At 38.3% G+C, this 23,851-nt stretch overlaps 1 protein-coding gene across 1 annotated transcript; it reads right to left on the reverse strand.

Moving 5' to 3' along the window:
* Window positions 1-1,515: 1,515 nt before the first annotated feature.
* On the reverse strand, window positions 1,516-22,733 carry adam8b (ADAM metallopeptidase domain 8b). Its single transcript, XM_053511623.1, has 21 exons — window positions 22,686-22,733; window positions 17,774-17,877; window positions 17,478-17,575; window positions 17,165-17,243; window positions 15,611-15,687; window positions 15,305-15,488; window positions 15,123-15,188; window positions 14,959-15,027; window positions 13,417-13,586; window positions 13,241-13,322; window positions 12,987-13,117; window positions 12,652-12,838; window positions 12,393-12,482; window positions 9,124-9,319; window positions 8,266-8,368; window positions 5,994-6,165; window positions 5,823-5,903; window positions 5,651-5,735; window positions 5,444-5,534; window positions 5,195-5,336; window positions 1,516-1,596 (listed from the first exon to the last, which is right to left on the reverse strand). Exons 1-21 carry the CDS (start codon window positions 22,726-22,728, stop codon window positions 1,516-1,518), a joined length of 2,331 nt encoding a protein of 776 aa, XP_053367598.1. The 5' UTR covers window positions 22,729-22,733.
* Window positions 22,734-23,851: the final 1,118 nt, after the last annotated feature.

Here is a 23,851-nt window from a genome sequence, read left to right on the forward strand (position 1 = left end):
GGAATGTTGATTACAATTTAAATTGAAATTTGAATCTAAGTCTAAATCTGACAGTCTAAGGATAAAAAGGTAAAGCTAAAGGCTGAACTGGTGGAGGATGAGACAGGTGGCCACCAGGTGGCTCCAAGACCTGAGGAATCTTATGTGTTCTGACAATTTTTTTTAAATGTACAGTAAATTTCACTACACCGTTTAATAAAGCTGGCAGAATTTTCATTCATTACTTTTTGTGTCGTTTTTGGTAGATTTTTGGCTACCTTTATTATTTTATTTATTCTTTAATAAAAAAATTAGATTAGATTAGATAATAAATAGAATTTATTTTCTTTTTTATGGTAAAGTTGTATTATAATCATGGTTCTATTTGAGGGGTGATGTGTGTGGCGGAATGAAAAAACCATCCCCAGCCAAAATTATCCAAAGTACTTTCCAAACTGATGGCATGATTAAGCAATGTACCGCCCAGAAAAGTGAAATATCACTGTTTTATTAAATGTTAGCCTGAATATATATATATATATATATATATATATATATATATATATATATATATAGCTGTGAGACAAAACTGCACATTCCAGGGTGGCCTTTTATTGTGGGCAGTATAAGGTACACTACTCATGATGTATAAGGTACACTACTCATGATGTCAGATCAGCATTTTGAGGTGGGATGGATTATCTCAGGAAAGCAGAAGTGCTCACTATCACACATTTAGACTGATTTGTGAACAATGTTTGAGAGAAATGGTATGTATATACTATATATATATATATATATATATATATATATATATATATACTGTGTATTATTTATTGTTTAAAATTAGTTCAATAAAAATGTATATATATAGGGGCGCTGTGGTGTCTAGCACTAGAACGGTGGCAGTGGATCCTTTAGATGCTGTGGATTGTTGGGTGTAGACTCTGTGGATCAGACATGTTTGGCTGTGTGGTGCAGTGCAGGCTGTGGTGCACTGATTGTCTGGTACCTTTCTATCATATCCAGCAGTGATTTTTTTTTTTGTTGTAATTTGTGCTACATTAACTTTTTTAACAGACCGGACAGGCTGGCCTTTTGTCCTGGCAAGCATTGGTGACCATTGCGTGTCCATGATTCTGTCATCAGTTTACTGGTGTATAGTTGTTGATCTATTTTGTTTAGTATACTGTAGATAGTATGATCTACTGTATTTAGTTTAGTATACCCATCCGTGGTCATAATATGACTGATTGGTTATTATATATATACTCACAGACTTCTGTGTCTGAATACTTAGTACTTAGCAAAAGATAGGTTGGGCCTTTAAAGTGGGTAAAATTAAAAAAAAATATATATATATATATAAATTTAAGTTTTAGTGCATGTACTGTAACAAATGTATGTTAATTGGAAATTGAAAAACAAGCAAAAAAAAAAAAAAAGGACACGACTACACAGAGCCACAGTTCTGATGTGTCACCACATCACAGAGGTATTATTAGTGACACATGAACCCAACGGACTGAAAATCCATTATGGAATTACATGATGATTCGCGTCATAGTCATCTCCTTGGAATGGTCGGCGTGCATTTTTCACTTCATCGCTTTTAATCTGTAAAACACAGCATTTTTAATTTAACATGCAACTTAAAGCACTGATGATCTCATATCCAAAGTCTAATATAAAAATTTGGGCAAGTTGAAAACGCCAATAAGCCTAATCTAAACCAAGTAATGTTTTTTTTAATGATTATATTACTTTTCTTCTGATTGTTGTTTTAGCGACGCGGGTCTCGCGAGGGCCAAAACCGTGCATAAATAGTTTAGAACGGGCAAATCCGCATGCTGCTACCCCGCTGACTGGCAGACCACAGGCAGTAAGGATGGGCGGACATGTCTCAGCCTCCCTCACTCTCAGCACTGGAGCCCCCCAGGGTTGTGTTCTGAGCCCCCTGCTGTACTTTCTGTACACCCACGACTGCGTGGCCACTACCAGCTCCACCACCATCATCAAGTTTGCTGACGACACTGTTGTGGTGGGCCTAATCACGAACAACGATGAGACGGCCTACCTGGAGGAGGTTGGAAATCTGGAGAACTGGTGCCAGAGAAACAATCTCCTCCTGAACGTCAGTAAGACAAAGGAGCTGATAGTGGACTTCAGTACAAAGCAGGTGAGGAACTACCAGACCCCCGTTATCAACAGGAGCCCAGTGGAGAGAGTGGACAGCTTCAGATACCTCGGTGTTCACATCACGCAGGACCTGGCATGGTCCTGTCACATCAACACCGTGGTAAAAAAGGCCCGGCAGCGTCTCTACCACCTCAGACGCTTGATAGACTTTAGACTGCCCTCCAAGGTGCTCAGGAATTTCTACTCCTGCACCATAGAGAGCATCCTGACGGGAAATATCACAACCTGGTTCGGGAACAGCACCATGCAGGACAGACGAGCTCTACAGAGGGTGGTGCGATCAGCTGAGCGCATCATCCGCATCGAGCTCCCTGACCTGCACTCGATCTACAGCAAGCGGTGCTTGACCAAGGCCAGGAAGATCGTGAAGGACCTCAGCCACCCCAACAACGGACTGTTCACTCTGTTGCGGTCTGGGAAGCGATTCCGCTCCTTGAAGGCCAACACAGAGAGACTGAGGAGGAGCTTCTTGCCGCAGGCGATAAGGTCTCTCAACTACAACCACACCACTATGCAGAACTAACACAATCTTTTCATAATTGATCAAATCTATCAATCTTTTTACATCCATGAACACTATGGACAATTACACGCTCACCTTCCTTCATATCTACACTACATGTTGTACGTTTACATCCTGGACCATTGCACAAAGACACTTTAATAACTTTGCACACCTCCCTTCACAACTACACTACATGTTTACGTTTACATCCTACACTTTAATAACCTCTGCACAAAGACACTTTGTTCTATGCATATTTGCACACCCAGTACAGTATATTTCAATTTGTACAGTATATTTCTATTTTTGTACATCATATTTCTATTTTTAGTTCTATTTTTTCCTAGCACATTTCTATTTTTATTTTTAGTTCTATTTTTCCTAGTTTAATTTAAATTTTCTATTTAATTTCTATCGTATTTCTTTTATTCATATTTATTTCTTATTTGTAAACTTTAATTCTCTTTTAGGGTCAATGGCAGTCGTATAATGCATTTCACTACATTTCGTACTGTGTATGTTTGTGTATGTGACAAATAGAATCTGAGTTCTAAACAGGCAAAGGCGCGGGCATTTATAGACACGTGGTTGCCAGGCCGCGCCGCAATCAGCCTGTATGCGCCACACCTGTCAGAGTGTTTATTTAAGGGTCCTGATACTTCCGCACTTTCTGCGATCATTTAGGTAAGGTATTAGCGCCAAAGAAAAGAAAAGAAAAGAAAGATAGATAAGACAGAAAGACGAGTGACCGAGGCAAAGCCCCAGCCTCTGCCTCCCTACGGCGCCGGCGAGAGAGAGAGAAAGTGAGAGAGTGCAACACGCCTCCGTTAAGCGTGCGCTCTCAGGTTAAAGTGAGCAAATCACAAAGATACAAAACTCTCCCTTTCTCAAATAAATTCCCGGTAAGGGGGCAGAAGGCCCCGGGAAGATATAGTTTTTGTTTTATTTTCCAGAGCCCCGTTTGTTCTCGCATGTTCATTTTAGTGTTTTCAGTTTTCTTTTGTTTATTAATTAATGACGCTCTAAACAGAAAGGTCTTCCCGCGCGTATCATAAGCACTCTTACATACTCCTATTTTATTGACCCCCTGTAAAGCCCTGTGTTAACGCTCTTATAAACAGAATGATCGCACCGTCTGAAGAGCCCGCGGGCTATGGTTAAGCGAGAGTGTTTGATAAGTACTCCGTTTAATTTCGGAGATACGTGGGATTAATAAGCGCCTCAAGCAAATTTTTATCTCGCTCGAGGTGCGCGCCACTTTCCGGGTTTACATCTGCCCCCCGGATCAGTGGCTCAACTACCCCCTCTAGTGGCCAAAACTTGAGAACCACCTTCATAACCGTACGCGGTGAGCCAGAAAGGGCAATGCCCTCCTCTAGTGCTCACTAGAGCCTGTTAGTTAAAAAGGGCTGCGTTCCGATCGGTAAGTAGTTTCTGAGAAGTAGACTGCACAGGGAGCAGGAAGCACACTTTAAAGTACACTGCGGCACGGACAGCAGCGATCGGCTCTCCACTGCTCTTCCTGTGATACCCCGGATGTGAAGACCTGCATTTTAGCGACCTGAATTTTTGCAAATTGAATTTTGTTACCTGAATTTGTAAGATTGACAAATAATAAAGATTGTATTTTAACACTTGAAAATATTTTTGAACTGCAATTTAGTAACTTGAATATTTTTGCATTGAATTTTAAATGCTTGAATTGCATTTTCACTTGAAATATACAACCACAATAAATTGCAGTGGCAAAAATTTCAAACATTGTAAATGCTCTATGGATTTTTTCAATTCAGATTAAATTGCAATGCAGAAACATTCAAACATTTTTATTGCAACACGTTTTTTTCAGTTTATGTAATTCAACCTGCTATTTTGCTTTGAAGAATTTGGGCGCTAATATACTTCCATAACCCTGCCTCTGTTTACGCTGCGCTCTCAGGTTAAAGTGTACAAAGTTTTTGTTTTATTTTCCAGAGCCCTGTCCATTCTCACGTAGATGGTGGAGCTCTGTTTATTTTTGTGTTTTCAGTTTTCTTTTGTTTCCTTTTGTTCAATAATTAATAATCCCACATGTGCGCTATCTCCAAAAAGAAAGGTCTTCCCATGCGTATCAGCACTCTTACAAACTTTCTCCGCGAGACATATTGAAGGATATTTTTGAAATGCTGCTAGTCCTGCTTTATAAATCAGCATAACATATTTGAATAAAAGTGCTTTCTACCCGAAGCTGAAAGACAACACCACGGTAATGGCATCATTGGAACTTGGATTCTCAGTGTCTAATCAATACAGTGAACAGTTTCTTTTTTGTGGAGTTGGTGTGTATGGGTGGCCATTAACTGAGGCGTCATCTGTTTCGGTAACGCCATGGATGCAGTCGTCTGAGGTTGCTGTGGTTCTGACTTTTAACGAGGAGGATGCAAAGGTTAACACAAACAAATGAATTGTTCTAAAACTTAAATCAGACATCAGGCAAACAACACAATTGACACAGCCATTTTCTACACTCACTTGGGGTGCTGTCAGTGACGGCATGACTGTGTATGAGACGACGGTCCAGGTCAAGATCGAAGGTTCAAGATGTTCCTTTAAAAGTGCTCGGTTTGCTTCAGGGACCTCAAAAAGAGGATCTGATTGCTCTAGGTCATTTTTTCTATAAACAAAAAGCAAACAATTATACAGATGTGCAGCATGTTGCTAACTACAATCACAGACAATAATAACAACAACAACAAAAAAAAAAACCTTCTGCTGACTCACATTTTACAATAAATCCAACTTCCAAATCCCACTGCAAGTAGTAACACGACTCCAACTGCAACTGAGATGCTGATGACTGTCATATTGTTTTCTGCACATTAAACACACAGCAGCAATCAACAAGATATTCTAAAGCACAACTAATCTAGTTACTGTACCAGAGAGCTGAAATGATACAAAAGTCCCACATGTCCTGCAGCAGCTTACCAGACATCAGGTCTACATATTTGACATTGCAGAAGGGGGGAACCCATCCAGGGTCACAGTGACACTGCTTTCGATGATTACAAACCTAACAGTCCACACAAGGAATTATGTTCAATCTTACAATCACACTTTGCTAATTTCCACAGATCTACAATCACATTAAGAGTCTCACCCCATGTCTATTACATTTCTCTGAACAGTTTACACTCATACCATAGACTTTCACATCTTGGCATATGTTGTCAAAGCAGACCTGAGAAAACAGGCACAAATGTTTACGTATGTGAAACCAGTAAGAGCTGGAAGGTAGCACAAACACCACATCCTACTGTAGTATTCTTACTTTGTTCTGGCCACATTTAGTTCCTGTAGGTACCATGCTGAGGTTATCTTCCTCCGATCTTTCCCCAACTATGTTGCATATGACTCCACTATGTGTAATCGACTGAGCTTTTAGACCGATAATGGGAAACTTATTACCCCCAGTGCAATATATACTTCCACAATACACATCTCTGTAAAAAAAAAAATAATCATGCTATTTATAATGCAAATTATTGAAACAACACAGAAATTTGTGACATTATTTATGCAATCTGTATGTATGTAGATTTTTAATAGTGTTTAAAAACCTTGGATTGCGAGTAACACGGTTTGCAAACGTTCCACAAGACGAGCAAAATTTTTTAATTAATTTTGACATGCAAATGAACAAGTCTTGGTTTACAAATACTAAATGTCACATATCACACATGCGCTTCTTGTTTTGACACGGGCGTCACGTGATCACAATTGAACCAATGTTTTGTGTTTGTATGCGTGTGTACAGCATGTGTGTACTGTTTATTATAACACACATGTGCACGCGTGTAAAGCAAAAGCAAATCTCATTAGAGAGGTTAGAGAAGTTTCTCTCTTTCTGTATCTGCACTGCACTTTGTGTGCACTCGCGTCATTTGACAGTGTGCTCCTTCCCCGATCCTCTCGTCTTTACACACACACACACACACACCCTCCTTTCAGCTTTACATACACACACACCCCTCCTCCTCTCGCCTTCACACACACCTTGTTGATGTTCCTTGTTAAGTTTTCTGATTAAGCAGTGTTTCCGTTAGTGTGTTTGTGTGTGTGTGTGTGTGTGTGTGTAAAAGTTGTCCCACACAGTAACCCAAATAAGAGAGGGGGGGGGGGGTCATTCCTCCTCTCGCTTTATGTTAGCTTCTCATCAGAGACTCATCAGAGAACAATACATGTTTCACATTGTCCACAGCCCAAAATTTTCACTGCTGGCACCATTAAAAACGACATTTGGCATTGGCACGAGTGACCAAAGGTTTGGCTATAGCAGCCCGGCCATGAACGTTGACCCTGTGGAGCTCCCGACAAAGAGTTTTGGTGAAAAACAGAAGAGTTGAGGTGCACTTTTAATTCTGCAGTGAGTTGGGCAGCTGAGGTTTTATGTTTTTTGGATACAGTCCGAGTTAGCACCCAGACATCCCTTTCAGACAGCTTCCTTCAGCTTTTTTTCAGCAGTTACTCCTGTTGGATGTGGTTCGTCCTTCTTGGTGGTATGCTGACATTACCCTGGATAACATGACTTTTGATAGATCACAAAGACTTGCTGTCTTGGTCACAGATGCGCCAGCGCGACGCGCACCAACAATTTGTCCTCTTTTGAACTCTGATATGTCACCCATAATGTGTGCATTGCAATATTTTAAGCGAAAACTGTGCTATTACTCTCCTAATTAAACCTTCACATTCTGCTCTTACTGGTGGAATGTGCAATCAATGAAGATTGCCCACCAGGCTGCTCAAATTTTGCCTTTAACCTAAATTGGCTAGTGTTTCAGTCCCCCCCCCCCCAAAAAAAAAAAATAATTTACAAATAAGTAATAAAAAATCAAAAGTTAATAATAAAACAAATTAACCTGCACTTTACCTTTAAAAAAAGTACAAATAAATCCCGAAAGTGTTTCCATTAGTATGGAAACACTTGTGCACATGCTGTGTTTGTAAGCACACATGAGTGTGTGTCTGTGTGCGCATGCCCTGTGTATGTGTGTGTTTGTGCGCACACATGCAGTGTATGTGTGTGTGTGTGTGAAGCCAATGTAAGGCGTGCACACAAAGTGCAGTGCAGACACAGAGAGAAAAAGAAACTTCTCTAACCTCTATAATGAGACTTGCTTTTGCTTTACATGCGTGCACATGTGTGTTATAATAAAACGTAACACACGTGCTGTACACACGCATGCAAACAAAATAAACCACATGGTCACAGTGTTATAGTAAACAGTACACGCATGCACGGATGTTGATTATACCAGTAAGAGACGTGCACTAAGACCCATCAGGGGAGATTACCCACCATTTCGCAGCGCAAGAGAGAGAAAAAACGTTGGCTCAGTTGTGATCACGTGACGCTCGGCATCAAAACAAGAAGCGCATGCGTGATACATGATACTCTGTATTCGGAAACCAAGACGTTCTTGTGGAACGCTCGCAATCTGAGGTTAAACTATACTGTATGAATAGGAATTTTTCAAAAATCATATCCTTTGTGTCACAAAGCGATTTAAGTTTACAGTATAGATACAGTTTCAACCTACTGGTCTGCACAGGGTCTGTAGCCAGCTTTTGTCTTTCCACAGTGGGAATCACGTCTCCCTGATCTATTATTTAAAAAGCACGCACGTGCATCTACTTTGGCATCTGCAAAAAAAAGAAGCAGATTCATTTATGACCTGATATACAGTGCCAACTTACTATTTCATAAAGATTAAATCAGAAAATTGATTTACAAATGTGTACTTCAGAAAACTCTTCAGTCATTCCAGGTGATGTGCTTCTAAAGATTTTTAAAGCTGCTTATTTTCACATCTGATGCACAAACCTTGTGTACTATTTCATAATTATGCTGTATCACGTAGCCCAAGCTCTATCTACTGCCACAGTGTAACGTAAGCAGACAAACATGTGACACACCCTCTTTTTTTATGCGATTAGAACAACTAAACAGACTGAATATTCTCATTGATTCATCTTCATTTTCAGTAACATTTTATCCTGGTCAAGGCGGCGGTAGATCTGGAACCTATCCCAGGATTACAGGGTGTGAGGTGGAAATTACATCCTGGATGGGATGGCAGTTCATTCCAGGGCATAGTGCACATGTTCACTTACATCCTGGGGTGATTTAAAGTCAACAGTTTATTTAAATGTTTTTAAAAGATGGAGGGAAATTGAAGAATCCAAAGAGAGACCCACACAGACAAAATATGAGGAACTTTACAGAGACAATTACCTGAACAAGGGACAATAGCGCTATGAGACGGCAAAGTTACAACGAATGCGTGGGAATTGGCAGGTAAACAGACTAAAGTGAAACATAATTGAGAAAAAAAACATACCCTATTTTAATATAAATATAAGTAATTTAATGTCATTCAGTTTCTATGCATAAGCACCTTTTCCCCATAGTCTCTGGCAGTGCTGGAGGTGAGTTGGACATCGACCATTGTAGCAGTAACTGTCTCCATAGCTGCAAGGTATCCCGTTCATTTTAAAGCTGTCTTCTGGACACTTTTCAGACTGTCCTGTGCAGTACTCATCCAGATCGCAGTCACTCGCTGAGGCCCTACACAGACTGCCAGCTGGTTTTATCTGGAAAGGATAAAACTAAATGTCTGGGTGGAAATATACAGTATTATAAGTTATAAGTATAAGTGTGTGGTGTATACTATATATATATATATATATATATATATATATATATATATATTCTGTTTGTAATATATATATATATATATATATATATATATATATATATATATATATATATATATATATTCATATTCTGTTTGTAATATATATATATATAATTTTTTTTTTTTAGATAAAAAACTTCTTTCTCTTGACCACTCTCCACTGACTTTGTCAATCCATATCCCCAGAGCGGGATGTAACTATCGTCCTTGGAGATTTAACTTCTTGCTTCTTTCAGATGAGAGGTTTTGAACTTTATGAGATCAGAGTTTTTTTTTAAACATCAATTAAACTCCAGTTATATCATCCTCAACAGTTTTGAAATCCTTAAAGGCATATCTAAGGAAGCAGATTATTTAATTTTGTGCAAAACAAAATAAGGAGACCAGGGAACAATTTACAAAATTAGCAAGTGTCACCTACACCAACTACTGTATATAAACAGCGCCTACCTCTACTATTACAAACAGAATATAATTTAAGTTTGAAAACGAGTGGAACATCTGTTTTTTAAATGACCCTCTTTATTTGTACGTGGTGGACTGTTGGCCAATCTGTTGCGGCAGCGATCGACTAAACAAGTGGTTCCTCCACTATTATAAATCACTATATACCTCTCCTTCATCTGCTGATACATCACCATCAGAGGCCTCTTTTCAAAATGTATGTATTCCTACAATAAGTGTAGATACAGCATCACAATTAGACGAGTCTATATGCAATACAGATATAGGGATGCAATACAGGGATGCCCTTTGTCACCTCTTCTCTTTGCTGTGGCTATTAAACTATTGGCATATCCAATCCTCCTTATAGCCTACCAAAACTTGATTAAAAGACTGGTAAAATATCTGGCTACAAGGTTAATCTATAAAAAATTTAATTATTCCAATTTAAAAACAAAATAGCCCAGTGTCCATGCTTCAATCCTCTTTAAGATTAAAATGAAAAATGAAATATCTAGGGATTTGGGTAACACATAACCATGCCGACCTGTACAAGGCAAATTATCAGGTTCTACTTTTCAAAATAAGATTAGACCTTGAATGATGGGACCTGCTACCTCTCTCTCTGAGCGGTAGAATAAACATTATTAAAGTGAATCTTTTTCCGAAATCCAATCCAATCTCCTAATCTTTTAATAACTTAAGTAGTCATATTTCTGTTGAATTAGGAGGAATGGTACTTCCAAACTTTATTACTGTATTAGTGGGCTGCTAATGTCAGGGCAATGTTATTCTGGGCGAAGTATGGAATCGATCGTCCCGTCTGGGTAGCTATAGAGGAAGCATCAACAAGATCAAAATCTCGCTCATCATTACTATGTGCTAAATTTCCACAAAAACACCCCACATCCTGTTTTACCTATAAAAAAGTTGCAATACAGCAAAACAGATTAGCTTCATTTCCTCTATTTCTATTTCTGACAGCCTATTACTTCTACATAAATTATTGCAACACATGTTCCAAAAGAACACACGTAGCTTGCTTTGATGTAAACTTTCTGTTTATCTATTTTTATCTAATGCAACCATCACAGCGGAAACTAAGATAAATATGCTGCTTTGCTAAATCAAATTGGTTTTGTGACTTCCACATGAAAGTAAACTAAAGAACTTGGAGATGCATTTAATTTGCACTTATAGTGGGGGAAATAAGTATTTGATCCCCTACAGATTTTCTAAGTTTTCCCACTTACAAAGAAAACAAGGGTCTATAATTTTTCATCATAGGTTTATGGTAAAGAATTGAGACAGAATATTAACCAAAAATCCAGAAAAAGCACATGATACAAATGTTATGAATTAAGTTGCATTTCAATGAGGGAAATAAGTATTTGATCCCCAAGCAAAACATGACTTAGTACTTGGTAGAGAAACCGTTGCTGAAAAGCACAGTGGGAAGACGTTTTTTGTAGTTGTTTACCAGATTTGCACACATCTTGGGATGCATTTTGATCCACTATTCTTTACAGATTGTCTCTAAATGTTTAAGGTTTCTTGCCTGTTGCTTGGCAATTTGAAGTTACAGCTCTCTCCGTAAATTTTCTATTGGATTAAGGTCTGAAGACTAGCTAGACCACTCCATGACCTTAATGTGCTTATTCTTGAGCCACTCCTTAGTTGCCTTGGCAGTATGTTTGGGGTTATTTTCATGCTGGAAGACTCATCCACAACCCATCTTCAGGAGGTTCTCATCCAAAATTTTACAACACATGGCTATGGCTATCTATTGGCCCCAGCAAGTCGAATTGATGACAAAGAGCTCAATTTTGGTCTCATCTGACCACAGCAGTTTATCCCAATCTTTCTCTGTTCATTGGCAAACCTCAGACAGATCTGTACATGTGTCTTCTTGAGGAGGGGAAGCCTTACTGTGCTGAAGGATTTCAATCCATGCAAACGTATTGTGTTACCAATGGTTTGTTTGGTGCCTGTGCTCCCAATTGCCTTGAGATCTTTCAAAAGCTCCTCCTGTGTAGTCCTGGGCTGGTTCCTCATTTTTCTCATGATTATTCTTACTCCATGAGGTGAAATCTTGCATATAGCCATTAATGATTACTTTGTATTTCTTCCATTTGTAAATAATTGCTCCAGCAGTTGTCTCCTTCTCACCAAGCTTCTAGCTGATGGTCTTGTAGCCCATTCCAGCCTTGTGCAGGTCTAAAATCTTGTTCCTGACTTTGACAGCTCTTTGGTCTTGCCGATGGTGGTAAGGTTTGAATGGAAGATAGAGATTTTGTGGACAGGTGGCTTTATTTATTTACAAATACTTATTTCCCCCACTGTAGGTCTAAATGAGTTTGTGAAAATGTGTGATGATCTGGCTTTCCCTCTAGCATGTACAGTACTCCCTGCTGAGAACTGGGTCTCCCAGGAGAAGCTTCGGATCCACTGGAACTGTTATTTAAAGTGAGTAAATTGTTGATCATTTTTGTAATCGATGCTAATCACACTGGAAAGCATTGTACCTGGCAGTTTTCACAGCACTCTCCCTGCCCACATCGCGATCCGTTGGAAAATTTGCAAGTTTTAGCATTGCAGCATGTGTTGTTACACTCCTACAAAAGAAACAGGACATTGCATGTAGTGAGTCATGGCGATTTTCTCACCACAGGAATGCACTGTGTACATACAAAATTAGCACAAGTATTTAAAAGAATTTAACAAGTGGACCAAATTATCTGATACTGCTGCATACACTGAAAGAATATAAAAGAAGCAGCTCACTTCTACTGTCCCACAATCGCACTCCTCCCCAGGGTCGAGGAAAGCATTGCCACAGACAGGTCCACCATAAATTTTGTCCGAACTGGGACGGTCTAGCAGGCAGCTGGGGTTGGCGTTCTCCAGAAATGTGCTCAGCTGTTCCAGACTGCAATCACTGAACAGCTCTGGAAACACTAAGGCAGCTGACCTGCGATACACAACAGAGAAAAAAAGAGGTTTGTTTGCCAAAATATAAAGGATGTACTGTACACACTTAGAGAATAATAAGTAAAGTCCTTATTGTTCATAATCATTTAAGCAGCTTATTATAGATTCACATGAATGAAAGGTCTTACTTTACAGCACCAGTCATGATGCATTCAGAAAGGCCACAATAACAGCCCGGTGCATCATGGGACATACCCATGTTGTGGCCCATCTCATGTGCTATGGTTGCAGCTAAGCCCAGTGGACTATCGTAATGATCCTGAATGATAAAGAAATACACATCTTTGTTTTTCCTCTGTCTATTACAGAAGATTTTTACAGCTGTTTCAGAGCAGACATTTCAATTACTGGTATATGTTGCATATAATAACACGGTGATTACCTGAATAACACCTCCAGAGGCTTTAGTGCACATTGCGAATTTGTTCGCCAGCCCCAAAACGTCACCCAAAAAATCAACACCGCTGCATAAACAAATATGAACAAACAGGACAATGAACGAACAAAATATGTAAAAGAATCATTACTCTGGTCCAGACTCTTTTATGTAGTACTCACGTTACAAATTGTGCATTGTCATGCTTGACTCTTTTCAGTAGGTCATTCTCCCGCCACTGAATAAATCTGGTCAGAGTGTCATCTTCACTCAAACTGACCAGGAACTGGTCTTTTACATTCCACAACTCCAAACCCACCAGCAGGACACGGATATTGTGTGGACGATAGAACTGTGGGTGGAATAATTGTGTGAGATATGAGATATGTACCAAAGAAACACGCAGTATATAAATGACTTGATTTTATACTAGGGATATTACTGAATCTAGATAATTAATTTGAATTTAGCTAATATAGGGCCTCCGAGTGGTGCAGCAGTAAAGTGCTCGCCCCATCATCCAGAGATCGCGAGTTCGGTTCCCGGGTGATGCTGTAACCTCTCGCAGCTGGAGGTAAACAGAGCTGATACTACAATACTATTTTATTTCTTCTTTTTTTTTTTTAAAGGTTTCCGTGGTACTTATTTACTAGATGAAACAGTAGGTCTTTAGATCTCACTTTTAAGACTCGACTGACTCAGCTGTTCTGACAGAGGAAGTTCATTGCAAAGTGCCAGAACAGAAAAGTGTCGTGATGCATGCTTTCCTTTTACCCTGTGAGATGGTGTGACCAGAGAAGGAGGGAAGGGGCACACACTAACGGAATCAGTGCAGTCTGACAGAGAGAGAAAGAAAATAGATCTTTAACCTCTCTAATGACACTTTTGCTTTACACGCATGCACACGTGTGTTATAATAAACAGTACAAGGACGCCTTTCACACACACACAAAAACACAAACACAAAATAAAAGATGTCTTACGCGCACACACTTAATTGGAAGTTTGAATCATTTTAGTGACTCGGTTCTCTGAATCTTTTTTTGAGTCATTTAGTTCATTAATTTCGATCAGAAATAAAATAAAATGTTACATTATTAATATACTGACCCCAACATGTCTACATACACAGATTTTGGCTATAGTTCCAGTAATGAAAATATTACAATGCAGCTAAAGACATATTATGACAAACAGAATGTGCAGCTCACCTCTTGTATCTTCTGGTCCGAATCGTTTGTTCTTTTGTCACGCGACTCCCTTGGATGCTATACAGTGCATTACATAGGGGACAGAATTGAACGGTTCTTCTCATCTTCTCATCGATCAGGTACATTCTAATCTGAGTCATTAGTTTTTTTTAATCCTTTGCACTGCATAGCTTCTATGGTGGTCACATGACAAGAGAACGAACAATTTGGACTAGAAGACTTAAAAGTACTACTCATTTCTGTTTCTTGGGCATAACCTACGGAGGTTTTGCGATGCTTTGCGCATGTGGCCCAGTAGAAAATGAATTAATCACTCTCTGAGACTTCTCGTTCATCTCAGTCACATTAAAGACTCGTTCTTGCGGAACGCTCGCAAACTAGGTTACTCGCAATCCGAGGTCCCACTGTACATCCAAATACTTGTACACATATATGTAAGAATAAACAGATACAGTGACAGACAGGAGCAACTTAGATTAGACTGTCAGATATCGACAGTAAGAATACTAATACCTTATCAACATGATTTATGGCTTCCAACATCCTTGCTCGTACTTCATCATTACACTTGAATCTTGTGTACTAAAAAGAGGAAAATAAATCGTAATTTTTGGCCTATTCATTTAAAAGAAAAGGAAGTTTTAATGCCTTTTTATGTGACTAAAGAAAGTTCTTACTTCGGTATTGTCAACCACAAGAAACAGCTCTACATATCTCTGAGTCTGGAATACAGTCTTCATCTTCTGAAAAAAGAATATTAAATGCTATAGACAGTACTATTAGTATGGTACTAATAAGTAGTAGTACCATAGTATTTTTGGGCATAATTCGAAACAGATGTAATTTTGGAACCACGTACCGAGCTGCTGGGTTTGTGAAGAGCTGCCGTTCTGGGTTCCTTATCATGACCTGTGATATGAGAGTCTTTATAAACACTCCTCTTTTTCCTCAGGTATTCCTGCTTATAGAAGGCGTGATCTCCATCAGTGTTGTCATTCAGGGGTTCGATCAGGTACATCTGGTTTTCGCCCCTAACAAAACCCCTACCAAGGAAAATTTAGACAGAGAAAACAATGGACGAATGTCATATTAATGTCTTTATGTCTAACATGCTCATGTTAGCCCCCTTCTCCTGTAGTTGCTATGAGACATCTTGTTGCATTACCTCATGCCAGAGCAGACTCCAACACTCACTGACGAATCCTCCATTCCATCAATATGGCCGTGATAATAACAGTGGCCCTGCACAATAAAAATTATTTATTAGTGTGTGTGTGTGTGTATATATATATAGTGTGTGTGTATATATATATATATATATATATATATATATAAAGTGGGGCAAAAAAGTATTTAGCCAGCCACCAATTCTGCAAGTTCTCCCACCTAAAAAGATGAAAGAGGCCTGTAATTTTTATCATACAGTAGGTATACCACAACCATCAGATACATGTACAAAAAACAAAATAAGAAAAAAAAAATCCAGAAAATCACATTGTAGGATTTTAAAAGAATTTATTTGCAAATGATGGTGGAAAATAAGTACAGTATTTGGTCAATAACAAAATTTCATTTTAATACTTTGTTATATACTCTTTGTTGGCAATGACAGAGGTCAAACATTTTCTGTAAGTCTTCACAAGATTTTAACACACTGTTGCTGGTATTTTGGCCCATTCCTCCATGCACAACTGGCTTAATTATGGGAGACACATCTGTCACTGCAGGATTTGAGTCCCTGCCAGCGCAGTGTGTTACTGATGGTAGCCTTTGTTACTTTGGCTCTCTGCAGAACATTCACTAGGTCCCCCCGTGTGGTTCTGGGATTTTTGCTCACAGTTGTTGTGATCTATTTGACTCCACGGGGTGAGATCGTGCGTGGACCTCCAGATCGAGAGAGATTATCAGTGGTCTTGTATGTCTTCCATTTTCTAGTCTTTTAGTTAATTTCTTCACACCAAACTGCTTACCTACTGCAGATACATTTATAGCCTGATGCAGGTCTACAATTTTGTTTCTGGTGTCCTTTGACAGCTCTTTGGTCTTGGCCATAGTGGAGTTTGGAGTGTGACTGTTTGAGGTTGTGGACAGGTGTCTTTTATACTGATAACAGATGCCATTAATACAGGTAATGAGTGGAGGACAGATGAGCCTGAAGTTGTTACAGGTCTGTGAGAGCCAGAAATCTTGCTTGTTTGTAGGTGACCAAATACTTATTTTCCACCATAATTAGCAAATAATTAAAAACAAAAAATCCTTATTGTGATTTTCTGGATTTTTTAAAATGTATTTTGTCTCTCATAGTTGAGGTATACCTATGATGAAAATTACACGCCTCTCTGATCTTTTTAAGTGGGAGAACTTGCGCAGTTGGTGTCTGACTAAATACTATTTTGCCCCACTGTGTGTGTGTGTGTGTGTATGTGTATATATATATATATATATATATATATATATACCATTTGTATTATGTGCTTTTTCTGGATTTTTGGTTGATATTCTGTCTCAATCCTTTACCATAAACCTATGATAAAAATTATAGACCCTTCATTTCTTTGTAAGTGGGCAAACTTAGAAAATCTGTAGGGGATCAAATACTTATTTCCCCCACTGTATATATATATATATATATATATATATATATATATATATATAGGCTATATATAGGGAATTAATATAGCTCAGATCAGACTCAAGTTAAAAGAAGAAGCAGAATTACCTCCAGCTTTGGAGATGTGATCACAGTTGATCCATCTGCTTTATAACGTATTTCAGTGTAGTTATGTCCAATGAGAACACTAGGAATTTTAAAGATTGAAAATTATTTTAACAAACATGAACATGGAACTTACTTTGTTATTAAAATGATTAAACTCCATATTTGTTTTAATTATTTATCAAATTTATTCAATACACTGTTCAGTAACTATGGTAAAACTAATTAGAAAAAGATATTAACAGGACTGATAAATGGTGTTCCTGGTAACTTGGAGGACTAATAATGCAAATAATTGTTTAGGTGTATTTTTTACCTGTTCTTTTGCAAGTGAATTGTATGATTATTTCCATTAAAAAACAACTGATATAGAAGTTTCTCAGGATACTTTTCTTGTTTCTTTGATTCCAAAGCCTGGGAGATAGAACACTTATTAATACATACAGAAGGGCCTTTCTAATTTCATGATGCTTATAACAACACATGCTTTGAATGTTCAAAAAAAAAAAAAAAAAAAACTAACCCAGTCATGCTCAAAAATCATACTTAGTAGACTTTGTCCACTTCTACGCAGACCGTAATTCCACTTAAAGCCATGAATTAGTTACTGACCTGTTTCCTGACTCTCTTGTGACTCATTTGAGGTCTGAGTCGCTGAGGTCTCACTACATCATACCGCTCAACATGACTCATGGATGGGATCTCAGTGAAACTTCCTGTTAACACAAGCCCAAAAACTTCAACAAAGTGTGAAACTGCAAAAAACTTAATTATATGATCTCTCATATAAAGCTTCTTTATCGTTCCAGACTATCTTCATCCTTTCTTTAACTGCTTCTGCAAGTTGATTTATTCAAGTCAAGTCAAATTATTATTATTCCTTGATGTTCCGTACAGTGAAATAAATCGTTTTGTCAGCACCATGGTGTAACATAATAATGTAGTAGGACAGAACGCACAATTACATTAAAGGCAAATACACAATAGTTTGTGAGATGAGCGCAAAAAAACAACAACATAAATACTCAGGACATGTGCACGATACCTAGTCATGACAACTGAACATTTAATTAGAAAGAACCAATGCAAATGGTAAACTTTTTATTTTATAAATAGTTAAAAAATAATCAGTGTTTCAATACAATGAAAACGTCTCACAGTAGTTGGTTAACAAATAATCAACCGAATAATACAATGCAAATCCATATATTTATATCCACATAGGAACCTCTGTAGTCCAACTAGGGACAGTAGAGGCTAATGGTGACCATAGTATTTATTCCAATTTTCACAACTGTGGCAGGACCCCGGTCAATACTCTCACACTACAGGCAATTTGGGAACGCCAACACGCTAATCTGCATGCGTACATATGTATACTGTACATATATATGAGGTGCCGTATAGGACTTAAATCAAACTTCACTCATGCACACACACATATTTGAAACAGTAACACATACATATATAACTTAGTGCTCAAACAACTATAAATTGCGCACACACACCTATGAGATGCGCGAACATACACACAAAAACTCTCAGTGCATACACACCAGTGACAGCTGCTCTACAAGGGAAGCCCCGCTTCCTCTACTATGTCTGAAAACAAATGTGCATATATGCATATGTCGTATATATATATTGGTTTTAATAAAAGTGCGCTAGAACGCGTTCAACTTCATGACTAGCTCGTTCAGAATCAGGTATTTATTGTAGATTGTTTGGCGCAATTTTCTTGTCATACATTTTACCCTCCTGTAGCCCAGCTTCACTGGAGCTCCATGGGCAGCACAGAGGAGCTTTTTTCACTGCAGAAAAGCTGGACGATAATTGGATAAATGCACCAGCTTCTCTGGGAGTGTATGGAGCAGTGGGTGGGCCAGGACGCTGGGCTGCTGCATGATGATTGGAGGAGCTGTTTAAAGGGCGGAACCCCATTTTTGATTGACAGCATGTTTTAAGTATACATCAGCGCTACAGAGATTCGAGTTTAGTCTCACGCGGATTTGCAGGTGGTAGTTTGAAGGGCAGAATTTACGTACAAATAACATAATGAATTTTATGATGAAGGCCTAATATGAGCTTCACCTGTTTCAAAAGCTAGCAGCCGCCACTGATACACACCTATAAGATGCACGCATATACACACACACAAACTCTCTGTGCACACACACACCTATAAGATGTACGCACAAACACACATAGTACATGATACATTGAATCTCAGTGTAAACGGAAGTCATTACAACGTAGGCGGACTTGTCGCTTCATTCTCCCTGACTGGTAGTAGCGTATTAGAAGTATACTTCACAGGGTGTTCAGCCATGTTAAGTGTGATTTCAAACTGCAGTGAACGAAAATATGAGGACTGCGAACGGTGTAGGGAACGAGTTAACGTCAGGTCTTCACCTCACCGGAAAAAGGAATGAAAAATGTCCCATCAGTCATGCTGTCTTGCTGGAGCAAAACCATTAAAAACTGATACCATTATAAAACATATACTACTGGTATTAGTTTTTGTTTAAATAAATATTCAATATTTAATGTTCATAGTGTGAAATATCCACAGCAACAGCAACTTCGTCAGCAGAGACTTTGCAGGGTGTTCCGAATGGTGGAGTTTTGTTTAGGAAAGTTCACTTCACCGACATACCCTGCAAACAGAGCAGGAAGTAGGAAGCACCCTGTGAAGTACACTTCGAAATGGAACACAGCCGGTATAATAATCATCACTGTTCAATCACAAGGTGTTGTAAAGGCGGTGACGTATTCAGAACTCTCCAAATGATGTCTGAATATTGCAGCGGCAGAAAACGCAGGTGATCATTTGTAACCGCAAAATTGCAGCATGGAATCTGTGGCTAATATGTGGATCCTACAACAGAAGTAATTAATATCTTGCAAAATGTGCTTTCCTCGCCTTGGCTAATATGAACAATAACTGGTTAGTTAATCGGAATCCCACGTGACTCCCTCTACTCAATCAAATCAAAATACAGATTCCTCCATGCCACCCACTTTTGTGGTGATAATAAATAAATCATTTGCTGTCTTCTAATCTGTCCAATAACGTGATGTTTAAAAACCACTTCTACCAATCAGGGAAAATGAACCGGGTGTTCCATCGAAACATGCTACCCATCGAGTTGTGCTAACTACCGGATCTGCGCATGCGCAGTCCCACAAGTTTGCACTCTGTTTCCACGCCTATAAATCTATACTACTTTGGTGCTGAGACTTCGCTTGACGGTGAGTTTAAACGCTTTTCCTTTGCTTGATTTGACCGAAGCTTTTGAGTTTCTGCATAAATTGTCGTGAATGAGCCTTAAGGTTGAGGAAAATAAAAACTTGTCAAATTTAAACATCTACATTGACATCTTTTTGTATACTTGAATATCTTGTGGTTATCATATGTGTGCAGCACTATTCAGTGCACAGAGTAGTTCATACATAACTGCTTACGCACGTGATGACATGCGTTTTAGATTCAATTTATGATAATTCTAATAATCACAAACAGCTCTTCCAATAACATTGAACGTCCACAGTGTAGATGCGGTAGCGTAAATTGATAGAACACCGGCAAGTCCATATACATTGAAATTACTACACCCTACTCCTTGCTCCGTGGGCAGGGAATGTCTATTAAGGTAACTTCTCCCTACAAAATTCCACCATTCGGAACACTCTGCAACATCACTTCCTTTATGCGTTACCATGGTAACATAAGCACCTCAAATACCTGTCGCTGCTGCTGTCGAAATTTCACGCTACGGACATTAAATATAGAATATTTATTGAAACAAAAACTGATACCATTATGAATTATATATAATGTATTGAAACGTTTATACCTTAAGAACTAATTATTAAATTAATTTACAAGATGTACGGAGATTAATTTGTTTATTTATTTATTTATTTACAGATTACTAGCCTATAAAAGGATTATACTAAGGATTTCTTGATTAAATTACAATTAAAATTATTGTGTCCTATTTATATAATGAAGTCCTTGATAATAATTACAATAAATATAAAAAATCCTTTTTCGAGCTCAATTTTTTCATGCTCCAGCAATACGCAATGACCGTTGTTTACTCGTTCCCCACACCATTCCCGTTCCCTGAGGTTTAGAATCACCCTGAACGTGGCTAAACACCCTGTGAAGTATACCTCGCAGGGTACTTTAGGCCTTTTGGAACGCACCTAAAGTGCGCGTGGTCTCATAGGTGTGTGTGTGTGTGTGTGCACGGAGAGTTTGTGTGTGTTTTTGCGTGTCTCATATGTGTGTGCGCATATGTGTAATCTCAGGCCGGGAACTTCCGCACCAACCCAGGCCAAATGAATTTAGAAACCACAGAGAGCCTTATTTTTTCTCTTAGCTCTAAAAAAAAGTTATATAAAAATATAATAAAAAAAAAATCAGTTTTTTATCTTATTTATTTATATTTTTTTATTACAGGTGCATGTATTGGTAAGATAAACAGTTTTGTTTCATTTTTTTTAACAATTTGTATAATAAATGTATTTATTTATTGACAAAAATTTTACTATTTTTATTTAGTGTATATTTAAAGGGAATGACATCACAACACAATAAAACAACCCAAAATCAAGTAGTATTTGCAAAGCTTTAACAACTCAAAAAAAACAAAAAAAAACAATCCAAATTATTTGTAAATAAATGTGTTAATTTGGACATGCTCTCCACCAGTTTTTCACATTGCTGTTGAGTAACTTATACCACTCTTTTTGATATATATATATATATATATATATATATATATATATATATACACACACACACACACACACACACACACACATATATATATATCAGACCCTGGCTGATTCTGATGTGTGATCACTGCACCAGATCTAGTGCTAGGCTGACTGTTTTCACCTTACCTTAAACATTAGAGGAAGAATTTGAAACCTCACAAATAAGCAGACATAATATCCTAAAAGGTAAAAATTTAATCAATAATGACTAAATATTCTTAGAAAAATCAGAGTGAAAAATCTGACATTATGACTGATTGTTGTCCATGTCTGCAATGCTCATATGCTCCCTTCCTATCTATATAAAAGAAAGTGATATTTTATGTCCGATAAAATACTTATGTAACTTTACAATAAATAACATTAAATGTCTTTCAGCATATAGTACTTTAAGTGATGGTAGAACGGTGCTACATCTAATATTTGCAGTTTAGATTTAAAAAAATTGCTAATAAAAAGCTACAGTCATTTACAGATGAAACTGACTTCATTTAAAGCCCTGAATTAATCAAAAATTTTGCAACATTCCACTGCTTCTTTTTGAAGTGCTTTCTCACTCAATAATTCTTCTTACATTAATAAGAGTTTAAACTCTAAAACCTAAAAAAGTTCTTTCCCTGTTCATTCATATTTATCTCATAACATTTTATTCAACTTGCTCTCTGTCACTCCCTTATCTTTAATTTCTAAAGTAAGAAAGTATTTTCCCCCTTGAGAATATACTTTATTCACTTACCCCAGTCACACAGACAGCAAAAAATTACAACGATATAACGCATGGTGCTGACAGTTCATAAGTGCGCATAGTTTATTCTGTGAAGGGGGACAACAAAGACTAAAAGCATGCTTGTGCATAGGCCACACCCTAATGACAGTGATGCAGTGCTTTCATTTCAGCCCCTGCTGTCGTTGCTGTGTTTAGTGATGAAGTTTAAAGTGCCCCTATTATGCCATTTTAAAGGTTGCTAATATTGCTTTATGAGTCTCTTAAAACAGGTTTACATGTATGCAAGGTCAAAAAACACTTTAGTTTTCCCAAAAAATAGATTTAATTTTACCCAATTTCTAAATGATTCGTAAGAGCTGAAGCAATTTGAACAAATTGTTCTCCAAAAGTCTCTGCAACACTTGGTGAACAGGCCCTGGTGCTCCTTCAGGTCATAAGAAAAAAAATCAAAATGTCGTCCAGATAGACGAATACAAAAAGGTTCAGGAAGTCTCTGAGTACATTGTTAATAGGGCTCTGAAACACGGCAGGGGCGGTGGTGAGTTTTTGCCAGTAAAGAATGAAATTACCAAATATTCATAATGCCTGGTCAAAGTGTTGAAGGCGTCAACACTCGTTGCGCTCCCTAATTTAGACGAGATGATATGCATTGCGCAATAGTGGCATGTCTCTTTTTTTGACCAAGAAACCCCTGCCCCAGCGGGGGAGGAGGACAGATGGATGGTACCAGCAGCAAGAGCCCCCATGATGTACTTGTTCATGGCTTCTTGCTCTTGTTGTGTCAAAGAGTAGAAACGGCCCTTTGAAGCAGAGGTACCCGGAAGGAGGTTTAAGGGGCAGTCATTTGCTTGATGATTAGGAAGTGACATGGCACGAGCCTTGTTGAAAACAAGCTTGAGAGTGTGGTATTTGGAGATTTCCGGACCTTCATCAGGCATGAGTGGAAGGCAGAGGAAGCGCTAAGAGAAGACAAGATATGAAACATGAAGGGCTCCAGCCTGTGATGGCATGCTTAGTCCAGGTGACCCTAAAGCGCTAGCCAGGAAGGGCCGAGAACTACAGCAGCGTGAGACTTCTAAATATCCAACAGACATATCTCCTCAGAGTGGTTTCCTGAAACCTAAGCGGAAGGGTTCGGCGCGTGATGGTTGGCAGAGGTCTTCCGTCTAGGGGCT

The sequence above is a fragment of the Clarias gariepinus genome, chromosome 14, assembly GCF_024256425.1.
Source record: "Clarias gariepinus isolate MV-2021 ecotype Netherlands chromosome 14, CGAR_prim_01v2, whole genome shotgun sequence".
In the NCBI taxonomy this organism is placed as follows: domain Eukaryota; kingdom Metazoa; phylum Chordata; class Actinopteri; order Siluriformes; family Clariidae; genus Clarias; species Clarias gariepinus.